Source organism: Mustela lutreola, chromosome 6, assembly GCF_030435805.1.
Source record: "Mustela lutreola isolate mMusLut2 chromosome 6, mMusLut2.pri, whole genome shotgun sequence".
NCBI lineage: Eukaryota > Metazoa > Chordata > Mammalia > Carnivora > Mustelidae > Mustela > Mustela lutreola.
The window spans coordinates 121,048,601-121,061,423 of NC_081295.1; the positions used below are offsets into that span (position 1 = coordinate 121,048,601).

The window sequence follows — 12,823 nt, forward strand, 5'->3', positions numbered from 1 at the left end:
TTATCTGTAAACCTCGTGTAACGTGCAAAAACAGGTCTTGGACTTGGAAAAAATCTGAAGTGGAAAGAAATCCCTTTTGAGCACATTCTATGTTTAAGACTATACAGTTGTGTTATTATTCCCATTTTACTTTTAGGAGCCCTAAGATTTTGGAAAGACAGCCCTAATCTTCTCATAGCACAGAACCCTCCATTTCTGACCTCTTGTTTTCTCCTGCACAGTTTCCAAAGCCAATTAGGGCGTGGTAGGAGAAAGCTCTTGTATCTCTTGTTCTTCTGTTCTTCCCTAAATCATTTAACTTTGTAAGTTAAACATTGGGATGACCAACATCCTTGAATATCACACAAGAATAGGATTCTCCCTCTCTGAATAATGTGATTTCAGCCCTTTGCAGGTAGGAGGAAGAAGCTACACTAAGCATTTTTGACCAAAGTGCACTCTGGTTCCTATATTTCCAGAGCTGCACCCAGCCCAAAGTCCGCTAGGATGACTTTTATTACCTCCACTTTCACAGTAACTGCAAGAGTTGCAGGCCACCTGTGACTTTCTTACTGGACCCATTCTAGAAGAAGCATTCACATGTCGATGTCTTTTGGTAGCCCTGTTTGTCCCCCCTCCTAAGAATATTTTTACAGTCCAGGGATGGGTTAGAAACCTATATTCCCAGCTCCTGCAGTCACACCTTTGGATTCTGACCACAAGAACAACCAGGTACCCATGTTTCTGGAGCTGGGACTTGTAGTTTAACTGAGGAAATAAGGAGGTCCAGGAAGCCTCCTGGCCCTATCTGGATGGTGAGAGAGAAATGTGTGGTGATGTGGAGGTGTGTCTGTGGAAGTTGTGGGTCCTAAAAACAAAAGGGTTTGAGCTCTGGGTCACACAGTGAGAAAACTCTCTTCTCTTGCTGGAGTTAAGCTGGAGTTGCTGGAGTTAAGCCACAAGAGTGTTTATAGTAAAAATAAATAAGTAAATGTATGAATGAATCAATGAACGAAGGCAAGAAAGAAGAAGTTAGATTGGCCAATAGGAGTGTCTAATTTTGTGTCTGTCTTCCTTCTCAAAAGGAATTCCTTTTCGATTTCAATTTCAAGAAAGCCCACAGGACACAAGAGAGTGGTTTAGGGTTTTCTACAGGGAAAATGGTTTTCAGAAAGAAGAGAGAGAGGGAAAATCCATTGGGGGAGGGTTGGAGTTGGTAGCAGTCTGTGAAGAAGCACAGCCAAAAAACTGTATATAAAAGTAAATCTTTGAACGAGGCTCCCCCCCGCCCCCAAAGTTTTCACTCTGGTGTCTTTCTCACCACCTTCTCTTACAGACTACTTCCTTGTCAGAGTGAACATTTCGTGCTTTCACTTTCTGCTCTGAAGATGGTGGTTTCTACAGACTATTCTCCTGCTGGTTTCTTCCTCCTTCTCCTCCTTCTCCAGGTGTCTACATGGTGCTCAGCAGGTCAGTGTTCTCTCTCCTTCTCTTTATATATTCACTTGTTTTTAACGGCTCTTCTCAGATGATGAAAAAACTTGATCATTCATCAATTGTCTTGTAGTTCCTCTCAAAGACAGTTATATTGGGGGAAACTGTAGCTGTGTTTGTGCCAACAGAATACTGGAATTTTCTGGCTAAGAATGTGACTGATACACACCCCTACTGCTTTGGGTAGATTTTATAAAACTATAGCTGTAATGTTTAGCTAAATCTTTATTGACTATGGGTGATTTTAGCCTGCTTAATTTCAGTGAAGCAGTATCAGTAAAAATATACTTTATAATGTTCACATTGCCAAGAAAACCTAAGTATGAGTACAACAAATTTGGAATCCCTGGTTATGTTCTTTGACAAATCATTTTCCCCCCTCTCTGGCACTTGAGTCCTTCTTTCATAAAATAGAAAAGGCTCTCAGGATAAAGTTTTCAGACTCAAGGTTTGGAGAGAAACCAGCTATGAGATTATAATAATGACATTTTTCATTAAAATCTCTTTAATTTGATGTCAGTTAGGCAGGGAGTACTAAAATGTTTGATTTCTACACATGTTGACTCAGAAATTCCACAAGAATTTATCATAAAGAAAAGCTCTCTCATGTGTATATGTATAATGTACTAAATGTTTATTGTGGGACTGTTTATAGTAATAATAAATTGGAAGCAATATAAATATTACCCTGATACAGGAAAAGCTTAAACACAATGGTATAGGCAATGTCAAAAACAATAGAGCTAAATTATATGTACTAAAATGGAAATTGATATGTAGTGATTCCATTTATGTGAAATAGAGTAACTTTTATACAGCATTGTAGATATAAGCAATGTCAAATACCCTTTCCTAAATTAAATGACTCATAGAACATGTATAGCCAGTAGCCATGTATCAGTTAACTAAGAACACGTATCTGTTGAGTACTCTGGGTTTTACACAGAAATAGAAAAGAAGGGACACCACAGCCTTCATCCAGCCTAATGGCCAGTGTCATGCTCCTTGCCCAAGACTGCCTGGTCCACATTCTCTGGGACAGTCTGGCCATGGAAATTTTCCTTTAAGCCCACGTGGCCTTGCCATTTGTATGCAACACTCCTGGGCCCCTTCACAGCCATGCTTTTTTTGAATTCTTCCCACTCCAGGGTCACTACATTTGTGGGCCCTTATTCTCTGACCATTCAAAAGAGCCACAATATCTTTGGCCTCTGCCGGTGCAAGTTTTGCACGGGGGCATCAGTCACCTTTTAGTTATTGATTTCTATACTAAAGTAAGTTGCAAACAGATGTTTTAAGTGACTTGACAAAGGAGATTAGCAAAGCTAAGCCAAGTCCCCATTTTTGGCTTGCAGCCTCCTCCTTCTCTGACCCAGGAATCCAACCATCTTCTCTGATAAAGACTGCCCTGTTCTTAAGCCCTGGAACCACTGGCTTCTAAATCCTCTCAAGAAAATAGTTTTTATGAAAAACTATTCCTTATGATTCTAAGCATTCGGAGTTATTTTTAAAAAATTAAAAAGCGACCTAACCTTATAAATTCTACATTTCACTTTGATATAAAACACTGATAATCCTTTTCCTCACCCCTCAACACAGAGGAACCTAAATCTTTAATCAGAAATGGCTACTTAGGGGCGCCTGGGTGGCTCAGTGGGTTAAGCCGCTGCCTTCGGCTCAGGTCATGATCTCAAGGTCCTGGGATCGAGTCCCACGTCGGGCTCTCTGCTCAGCAGGGAGCCTGCTTCCTCCTCTCTCTCTCTCTCTCTCTGCCTGCCTCTCTGCCTACTTGTGATCTCTCTGTCAAATAAATAAATAAAATCTTAAAAAAAAAAAAAAAAAGAAATGGCTACTTATTCTTTTAGGAGTAGTGTGTTGGGAGAGAAAGGGATGAGTGTGGAGAGAAGTAACTTTGCTCCTCTCCTGCCAAAAGAAGAGATAATTGCTTAATAAGTTACTTTGTCTCGGGGCGCCTGGGTGGCTCGGTGGGTTGAGCCGCTGCCTTCAGCTCAGGTCATGATCTCCGGGTGGTGGGATCGAGTCCCGCATCGCGCTCTCTGCTCAGTGGGGAGCCTGCTTCCCTCTGTCTCTCTCTGCCTGCCTCTCCATCTACTTGTGGTTTCTCTCTGTCAAATAAATAAATAAATAAATAAAATATTAAAAAAAAAAAAAGTTACTTTGCCTCATTTAATTCTAAATAAATCTCTTATTTAGTTTTTGTAGGTTTTACATAACTTACACATAAATAGTATTAATAAATGCATAGAAAACGGTCCTTTCAAATGCCAAACTATCAGTAGTTGTTACCTCTGGAGAATATAGTTGAAGAAGTTATTATGAGATATATATTTTAAGACATATAAAACAATGCAAATAAGAAAGAAATGCAGATGGGTCTTTTGTTTCATCCGCCCTCACTCATTTCCCCAATCTGTCTTTGGTTTTCATGCAGTGTCCAGGTTTTTGGTGAAGGGACCGGCTGAGCCCATCATGGTTCTACTAGGGGCAGATGCCACTTTGCCCTGCCAGCTGTCCCCTGAGCAGAGTGCTGCCCACATGCACATTCGGTGGTACCGAAACCAACTCTCCCCCGCTGTGTTTGTGTACCAGAATGGACAGGAACAAGGTGGGGAACAAATGCTGGAATACCGTGGCAGGACAGAGTTCATGAGGGACTCCATCAACAAAGGACGTGTGGCCCTGCTGATCCAACATGTTCGTGCCTCTGATCATGGCCAGTACTGGTGTCATTTTATGGATGGTCAGAGCTCCCAAGAGGCTATTGTGGAGCTGCATGTTATAGGTATGTTTACCTGGCACTAAGTGTCCTGGTGTGAAGCAAAGAGAAAAAGGATGTCTGGTTTCCTAACCTGGCATTTCTTATGATCTTCCATATATTGATATGCTAATTTACCTTGCAGAATGTCAATTTCTTAAAGCATACAGTGATGCTAAGACTATATGCTCTATTCACTTTTAAACATCAAAAAAGGCAATATTTCTGAATATATTTTTGTATCCTAAAAGGCCCCAGAAAATTAATTGACTGTATTAATTCAGACAGGTACTGACATTCTCAGATATTCATTTTCATCCATTCAGTAGAGAAAGACAAGGCTTAAACTTAAAGGCTTAAACTCCTTTTTCTAACTTCAGTTGTACCCTTTTTTCTCTCTCCTTGCTATGACTCCAAGCTCTCTTAGTCTCAGTATAGTGCAAAGGCATCAAGCTGATTTCAAAACCGAATCACAGGTTGCCCTAACATTCACTGTGAGAGGTTTATTGACCTCTGAGCTTCAGTTTACTTATCAGTCTAGTGAGGGCATTTTGGCCTTCAGCCTCAGGGACTCCTGAGCCCCAAAGGATTCCAGGCCTTAAACATGCCTTCTCTCACTATGGACTCTGAAGAACAATCTGAGGGTTTTCAAGGGGCGGGGGGGTGGGAGGTCGGGGTACCAGGTGGTGGGTATTATAGAGGGCACGGATTGCACGGAACACTGGGTGTGGTGCAAAAAGAATGAATACTGTTATGTTGAAAATAAATTAAAAATAAATAAACAAACAAACAAAAAAAAAAAACATGCCTTCTCTCTTTAGGGTTGGGCTCTGCACCTCTTGTTCGTATGATGGGACCTGAGGATGGTGGGATCCAAGTGTTGTGCTCTGCAGATGGCTGGTTCCCAAAACCCAGGGTGCAGTGGAGTGACATGATGGGAGTGAATCTACAGTCCCTCTCTGAGTTTCAGACCCAGGATGAAGATGGGCTCTTCTGTGTGGAAGCATCTCTTGTGGTCACAGATAGCTCTCTGGGCAATGTGACCTGTTCCATCCAGAATCCCCTCTCTGGACAGGAGAAAGCATCTGCAATCTTCCTCCCTGGTGAGTGAGGCACAAAACCCAAAGCAGAGTTGGGTGTGTGGTAAGGGTAGGGAGGAAGGAAGGAGAGCTGAGGGAGCCTTGGAGAAAAGGCAGGATGGCCTCCAGGCTAGTCCTTACTATGTCTTCACTTGCCTGTGTCAGAGCCTTTCTTCCCCAGAATGGACCCATGGAAGGCAGCCCTGGCTGGGACAGTCCCTGTGCTGATGCTCTTTCTCCTTGGGATCAGCTACACTGGCTGGAAAAAACATCAAGCCAAAGAAAGAGAAGTAAAGAAAAAGCAAAGAGAATCTCGTGAAAGATATCAGATGGAAAATGAAAAGGAAAGAGCACTTAAGGCCAAAGGTATTGTGACCCCAGGGCAAATAGGGTTCATGGAGAAGCTGGGGGTGCAGGTTGTATAAGGTGGGTAGGGAAATAAAAGTTGTCAAAGGGGACCTCAAGGAAAACATGGAGTACCAGAATTCCATAAAGCTGGAGTCTTATGGAAAAGAAGAAACCATGGGGGAAACTTGGAGAGTTGTGGGCAGTGGTCTGTACCCAAACTGTGGTGTTGTTTCTCCTTGTGCAAATGTCTTTCCCCATCTTCTCCTCCTATTCTTCCTTCCAGAATTAGCTTCTGAAACACCTAAGGAAGCTTGAATTCCCACAAAGCATGGGCACTTCTTCCTCAGTGACCCTATAACATTTCCCATGTAACTTTTCCTAGCACTTATCATTTAGAGTCCACATGTATGTTTGCTAGTCCTTCCCACCTACTTAATTATGGGACTCCTAATGGTGGGCCACATTGAATCCATTCAGCTACTCCATGAAATCAAGAGCAGCTAAAACCCAATTTGATGGATTTTATATCTCTTCCTTCAGAGAACCTCAAGGCAGAGCTTGGTGAGTCTTACTTCTTATGCCCTGTGTAGAATTTGCTCCCCTTTCCACATCTGTTGTAGGTCTCTCACTGAATGTTGTTTCTTTCAGAACAGCGAAAGGCACTATACCTTAGAGGTAAGAGACTGGGTTTCCCATACCCCTCATTGTTTTGATGTCCAACACTTTCTCAGCTTCCTATTTTCAGAGGTTAAGACTGAAAGATTTAATAATGACTTGTGAAAAAAAAAACAAGGGACGGGGAGAAGAATGTGAGGCTCTGGATATCTTGCCTTGTATAAACTGGATTTTTTCTGTTTTAGATTGGAAGAAGGCCTGGCTTTATCCTGGTAAGTAACTTTCTGGATTAGGTCTTGCCATGTGCCTCTAATATTCCAAGTATAATAAGTAGAGACATAAACACATACATACACACACACACACACACACACACACACCTGAAAGTTGTGAAGATTTATTTGGTATCGATCTACAGCTTTTTTTGTATTTGGAAGGTCAAATATTCAATTGTTTGTCAGCTAAGTATAAAGAAAAAATAACTATTGACTGGTGAATTCCACGTGGCTAGAGTAGGACTCAACACGAATTTTTAACCCATCCACTATAGAGAATGAAGAGACAGAAATCAGAGTAATTTTGGTGGGATTTAGGAGGAATAAAGGACACCCTATAGGATAGCAGCATTTCCATACAGTGAATAAAGTTCAAAAGAAGAAGATATTAATTATTATTTTATTTATTTTACCTATATGAAAAAATCAAAATAAAGTTCAATACACAGGAACAAGGTTTATGTTTGAAAAGCTTGAAAAACAGACTTTCAAAATACTTTAATATCATTGTAAAAATTTGTTTATCTGGTGGTAGAGGGAACTGGCTCTTTTATATCTTCTAATATCTGTGTCCATGTACTACATATGTTTAAGACTGTGTAAGTGCATGTGTAATACAGAGTTAGACCTCAAAAGCATGCTGCGTACTTCCTTAAATATGTAGTTGTGCAATTTTTATATGCCTGATATTGTGCTAGATGTTGGTGGCATAATCCATGGTCTCTGACCCTGAAATCCACTGGAGGAAGTAAGCTAAGAACCAGGCAACTACACACAGACTGATAAGTATTTTGATACGACAGGGTCAAGGTGCTCCTCCCAAGGGTTAAAGTCAGATAAACAGTTTCTACTAAGAGTTTTCTTTTTTCTTTTCTTTACTTTTTTTCTTTTCCTTCTTTTCTATTTTTTCTTTCCTTTCTTTCTCTTCTTCTCTTTTCGTTATTTTCTCTTCTTTTCAAATATTTTATTTATTTATTTGTGAAAGAAAGAGAGAGAGAAAGAAAGAGGATGAGCAAGGAGGAGGGAGAGAAGAAGCAGACATCCCACTAACCAGGGATTCCCTACATAGAGTTCAATCCCAAGACCCTGAGATCATGATATGATCCAAAGGCAGGTGCCCCTCTACTAAGATTTTCCTTCAGGAGCTGCTTTAAAATGTTCCCATGATTCTAGAGGAGAGAGCAAAGTGTAGTAAGGATGAGGACATACAAGTTCTTGTTCCACTTCTATCAATGACAGCTGAGGAATTCAGTCATTTTTGCTTTCTTGAACTCAGCCTTCTTATCTATAAGATGAAGAGATTGCAGAAGTCCCTCTTGACTCATGTATTCATCAATTCTATATATAGAGTCCTACCCTTCTTAGAAGTGGGCAGCTAAGTGAGAGACCATCACGAATTATGGATAAGTTCTTATCTGCCTAGTGCCCCAAGACACTAAAAGTATATCCAATCACAAGACCTGCCATAAGAGAAGTGGCCCAAGGCAGAGGCAGATGTAGTTCTATTCCTCATGAAGAGTCTATCTCTGGAGGAAAATACTAAAAATGTGATTACAAGTATTAACATTTAAAAAGGTCAGTTTAAAAGCCTTGGTCCAAAGCTTAAACTCTACTCTTAAGTGGCCATAGCCTGGAAAACCCCTGAAATAAAATAATAAAGTAAAATAAAAGGACACTTTATAGCTTTCATCCTCAATGAGGAGTGCCACAAAGGTCTTAAAAGCATAGGTGCCTAGAACACTAGATCATGCTCCAGGAGTTCTCCAGACTTACTTCCTCAGCACTGGGCCAAATGAGGGGATCATTTCTAATCTGAGGCAGCACAGAGGAAGTACACCCTCTGTCTTGTAGTTTCAAGAGAGCTGAGAAGAAACAGCAACGCGCCAGGAAAGGAAGTGTGACCCTCCTCTTCATTCTGTGGTTGTGTTTCCATCATAGTCTCAGTTTGTATTGCTCTTTTTCAGACTGGAGGAAGGAAAAGTTCCAGCCTGGTGAGTGGCTTTTTTTTTTTTATCTTTGGACCCCTTTCCAACCTGCCCTTTGATACCCCATTTTTCCCTCCTAACATCATCTCCTACTTGAAAAGACAGAAGAACCACTACTCTGGTAAAGAGAGGGAAGTACATGAAGATCATTAATTTTGGCCTGGACTGAGAATTATGCTAGGATTAGGTACTCTGGTTGTATTTACACCTCCATATATTGGCATGGTTTCTCACCTATGGTTGGGGGAAGGGAGGTACACTTGGTTATGAAGGAAATCCCCAACTGAGTAAAAAGTACTCAAAATCATGAGAGTAACTTAGCTGCTCTTTGTAAAGAGGTCAGCTGACATGGAGCCCATTACTAATTAAAGAACATAGTTCTAATTTGTATATAATTAAGAAAGAACACTATTGTCAAGTAAACACTGCAAGTCACAGCTCACTCCTGCATTCTGCCAAGACACTGATAATAGCATAGGTGAGATAAGTAACATTGAACCCACGGTGAGAGCACCTCATAGCTCCATCTTCCCCAGCACACACACACATCCAGAGGACAAGTGTTCTTTCACTATTTGATTCTGTTTCTCTAAGGTTTCACCTGCACAACAGCCTTCTAAAATATGTAATGTTGGCCCTTCCCTTCCTTTTTCTTTCCCCACAGCCAATGTGATGATAAATCAAGAAATCCATCGGAATAATTGTGACCTAGAGAGCAAAGAGAACTTCAGAGAGGAAACACAGGATCTATCTCTTAGTGATAAGAGATGGGACTGCAACCTTATCACACTAAATCAGCAAGGCTTCACCTCAGGAAGACATTACTGGGAAGTGGATATTAAGGACACTGATGAGTGGACCCTAGGCATTTATGAGAAGCTCATAGGCAAGAGTGGATTATCCACAGATCTACAAAAAAAGAAATTCAGAGTCTTAGAAAAGAAAGGATGTAAATGCAGGGCTCTCATCTGTGGCCCTCAAGGCATTTTCCTGAAAGAAGTTCTCAAGATAGAAAAGTATCCACAAAAGATTGTGATTTTTTTGGATTATGAAGACAAAGACATTTCTTTCTATGACATGATTCAAGGTACCCACATCTTCTCCTTTACCCAGGAAAGCTTCACTGGATCACTCTATCCTTACTTCAACACTAAATCCATGGAGCACTCCCCACATGAGCAATATTAAGTGACTTAGTGGAAGAACTTACACAGTGAAGACAATAGCCTATTCTCTATAAACCCCAAAATGCCAGTTCTGATGTGTGACCTCAAGTTCACTGATTATGAGGCCTCTTGACTTGAGGCTCCATGAGGTCCCATGACCAGCACTGTTTATTAATTGCAGAGACAAAATTGTTTGTTTGTAATTGTTATTGTTATAAATGCTGTTTCTTGTTTTATATCTAATATACCACAGACTGATAATTTTCCAGGAAAAATTACTGGGAAAATGAAGTAAAAACAAAAACAAAAACAAAAACAAACAAACAAACAAACAAACAAAAAACAAATGGATAGAATTACAAGCTGTAATAAGCTTGTTAGATTCAATATGCTTAAAATTACTCTGTCACTTTGCTCTAAAATGTTTATAATACTCTAGTTCTGTATTAGTCTCATAAAGAACCTGTAAGAAACAGTTAATATAGTTCACCAACCAACTGTAATATAGTTCAGTGACCAGCACTTTTGAGTGGCACTGCTAAAGCAGTATTCAGAGGAATAAAAATTAGATAAACCTCTTCACCTCTCTCATAGTAACGCTAAATAAAAGCAACAAAATAGTGCTATTTTCTAATGTTGAGGAAGAAAAGTTAAATTGTAGGTTGAGGGACACGTGGGTGGCTCAGTTGGCTAAATGTCTGTCTTTGACTCAGATCATGACTCCAGGGTCCTGGGATCCTGACCTACATAGCTCCTTACTCAGCAGGGAGCCTGCTTCTTCTATCTGCTGCTCCCCCAGCTTGTGCTCTTTCTTTCTCTCTGTCTCTCTGAGAAATAAATAAATGTTTTAAAATAAATAAATTATAATTTAATACATGCTAATCTATATCTTAAATGCAAGTATAATTTGAGGAAATTAAAAAAGAAGTATCAGTCAGAATCCAATTCTAACAAATGTGATGATGTTAACATGATAAGGTCTGGGAAAACCAAAAGGTAAGAGCATTTTGAGGTATTTAACTAATTAAAAAAAGAGAGAGACATTTTATTTCTTTGCTTAAGATATTAATAAGGGAAGTGACTATTTTATATTTTGGGGAATTATATCTACCAGCAGAGGTAAGGAAAGGCCCTTCTTCTGCATCTAATCAAACCTATCTGTTATATTCAAATGAGATGATAACAGAAGACAGTACTTAGTGTTTAAGCAGGAATAAGAAGAGAGTATGTTCCTATGAGCTAGACTGAAAAACCTGGTAAATTCTGTGGATACAGGATAGAATACCCAGAAGAATCTTTCCCCAACGGCAGGGAATAATGAGACCTAGGCTAAAAACTGATCCAATATTGATGAGCAAATCTTAAAAGCAAGATCAAATTATTTACAAGTTTCTAACTTCATGCCAGAGTGTAGCTCAACCAGATAAAATGAACAGTGTCTGACATCTAATAAAAAATACCAGGCTGGGGCGCCTGGGTGGCTGAGTGGGTTAAAACCTCTGCCTTCGGCTCAGGTCATGATCTCAGGATCCTGGGATCGAGCTCCACATGGGGCTCTCTGCTCAGCAGGGAGTCTGCTTCTAATCCTCCCTCTGCCTGCCTTTCTGTCTACTTGTGATCTTTGTCTGTCAAATAAATAAATAAAATCTTAAAAAAAAAAAAGGTGATATAAAAAAAAAAAATTACCAGGCTTGGAAATAAGCAGGAAAATCCAACTCATAATAAACAAAAAATCAATACCTTGAAATTAACATGGAACTGATATAGGTGTTAGATTTAACACACAAAGGTATTAAAGCAAAAGTTGTAACTATATTCCAGATATTCCTAAAGTTCACTAGACTTTTTTTTTTATTAAAGATTTTATTTCATTATTTGACAGAGAGACAGATCACAAGTAGCAGAGAGGCAGGCAGAGAGAGTGGAGGAAGCAGGCTCCCTGCTGAGTAGAGGGCCCGATGTGGGACTCGATCCTAGGACCCCAGGACCATCCCCTGAGCTGAAGGCAGAGGCTTTAACCCACTGAGCCACTCAGGTGCCCCAAGTTCACTAGACTTTTAAAAGAAAGACACAAATTCAACTTCTTTACATGGAAATGAAAACGTGTTAGATAAAAATTGCCTTGGATATTGTTAGCAGCAGATTAACCATTTCAGAAATAAATGATCAGTAAACCTGAAGACATAGAAATGGAAACTATTCAAAATAAAACACACAGAAAAGGAAAAGTATTTTAAAAATATAGAGTATTAGTGAGTTATGAGAAATCTTTAAAGATGCCAGTAGAAGGGCAATTGAAGTCCTTGAAAAGAAGAGCAAGGTGAACAGAAAAAAAATTTTTTTTCACAAAATAAGGACCAAAAATATACTATAAATTTGATAATTATAAACTCCAGATCAAAAAAGCTATCCTAGTCTGTTTGGGTTGCTCTAAAAAATACCATAGATTTAGTGGTATATAAACTACATAAATTTATTTCTCATGATTCTGGAAGCTGAGACGTCTAAGATCAAGGTGCCTTCAGTTTTGATGTCTAGTGAGAGCTAGTTTCCTGGTTTGTAGATAGTTGTCTTTGCACTGTGTCTTCACATGACTGAAGGGGTGATGGAGTTCTGTGTGGTCTTCTTTATAAGGGCACTGCTTCCGTTGATAAGGGCTTGCCCTAATGTCTTAATTATTTCCCCAAAGTAGAAACACCAAATACCATCACTTTGGAGATCAGGTTTCCACATATGTGTTTTGACAGCACACAGATATTCATTCTATAGCAAAGTTCAATGAATTCAAAGTGCAAAAATTAAGAAAACACGTAGCACATGAAAATCAAATTACTTAAAACCAGAGGTTTAAAGAAGCCAGAATAAAAAATTAAAATATTTACTGAAGAACAAAGATAAAGATGACAGAATATTTCTCACTGTAAACAGTGCAAGTGAGAAAACAGTGGAAGAACACCTAAAATACTGGAAAAAATATACCAGAATAGATTTAATACCCAGTGAAAAATTTTCAAAAGCAAATGTGAAATAAAGATATTTTCATCTACAAAGAAACAGAAAAAAAGCAAAACAAAACAAAAAAAACAAAAAAACAAAGCAAAACAAA

General features: G+C 39.4%; 1 protein-coding gene across 1 annotated transcript; it reads left to right on the forward strand.

Annotated features, from left to right (window-relative positions):
• Positions 1–543: 543 nt before the first annotated feature.
• Positions 544–10,594, forward strand: LOC131834284 (butyrophilin-like protein 1). The gene is made up of 10 exons (XM_059178731.1): positions 544–711; positions 1,316–1,449; positions 3,926–4,276; positions 5,071–5,352; positions 5,494–5,694; positions 6,217–6,237; positions 6,325–6,351; positions 6,537–6,563; positions 8,531–8,557; positions 9,216–10,594. Exons 2-10 carry the CDS (start codon positions 1,368–1,370, stop codon positions 9,737–9,739), a joined length of 1,542 nt encoding a protein of 513 aa, XP_059034714.1. The 5' UTR covers positions 544–711; positions 1,316–1,367; the 3' UTR covers positions 9,740–10,594.
• The last annotated feature ends 2,229 nt before the right edge of the window (positions 10,595–12,823 follow it).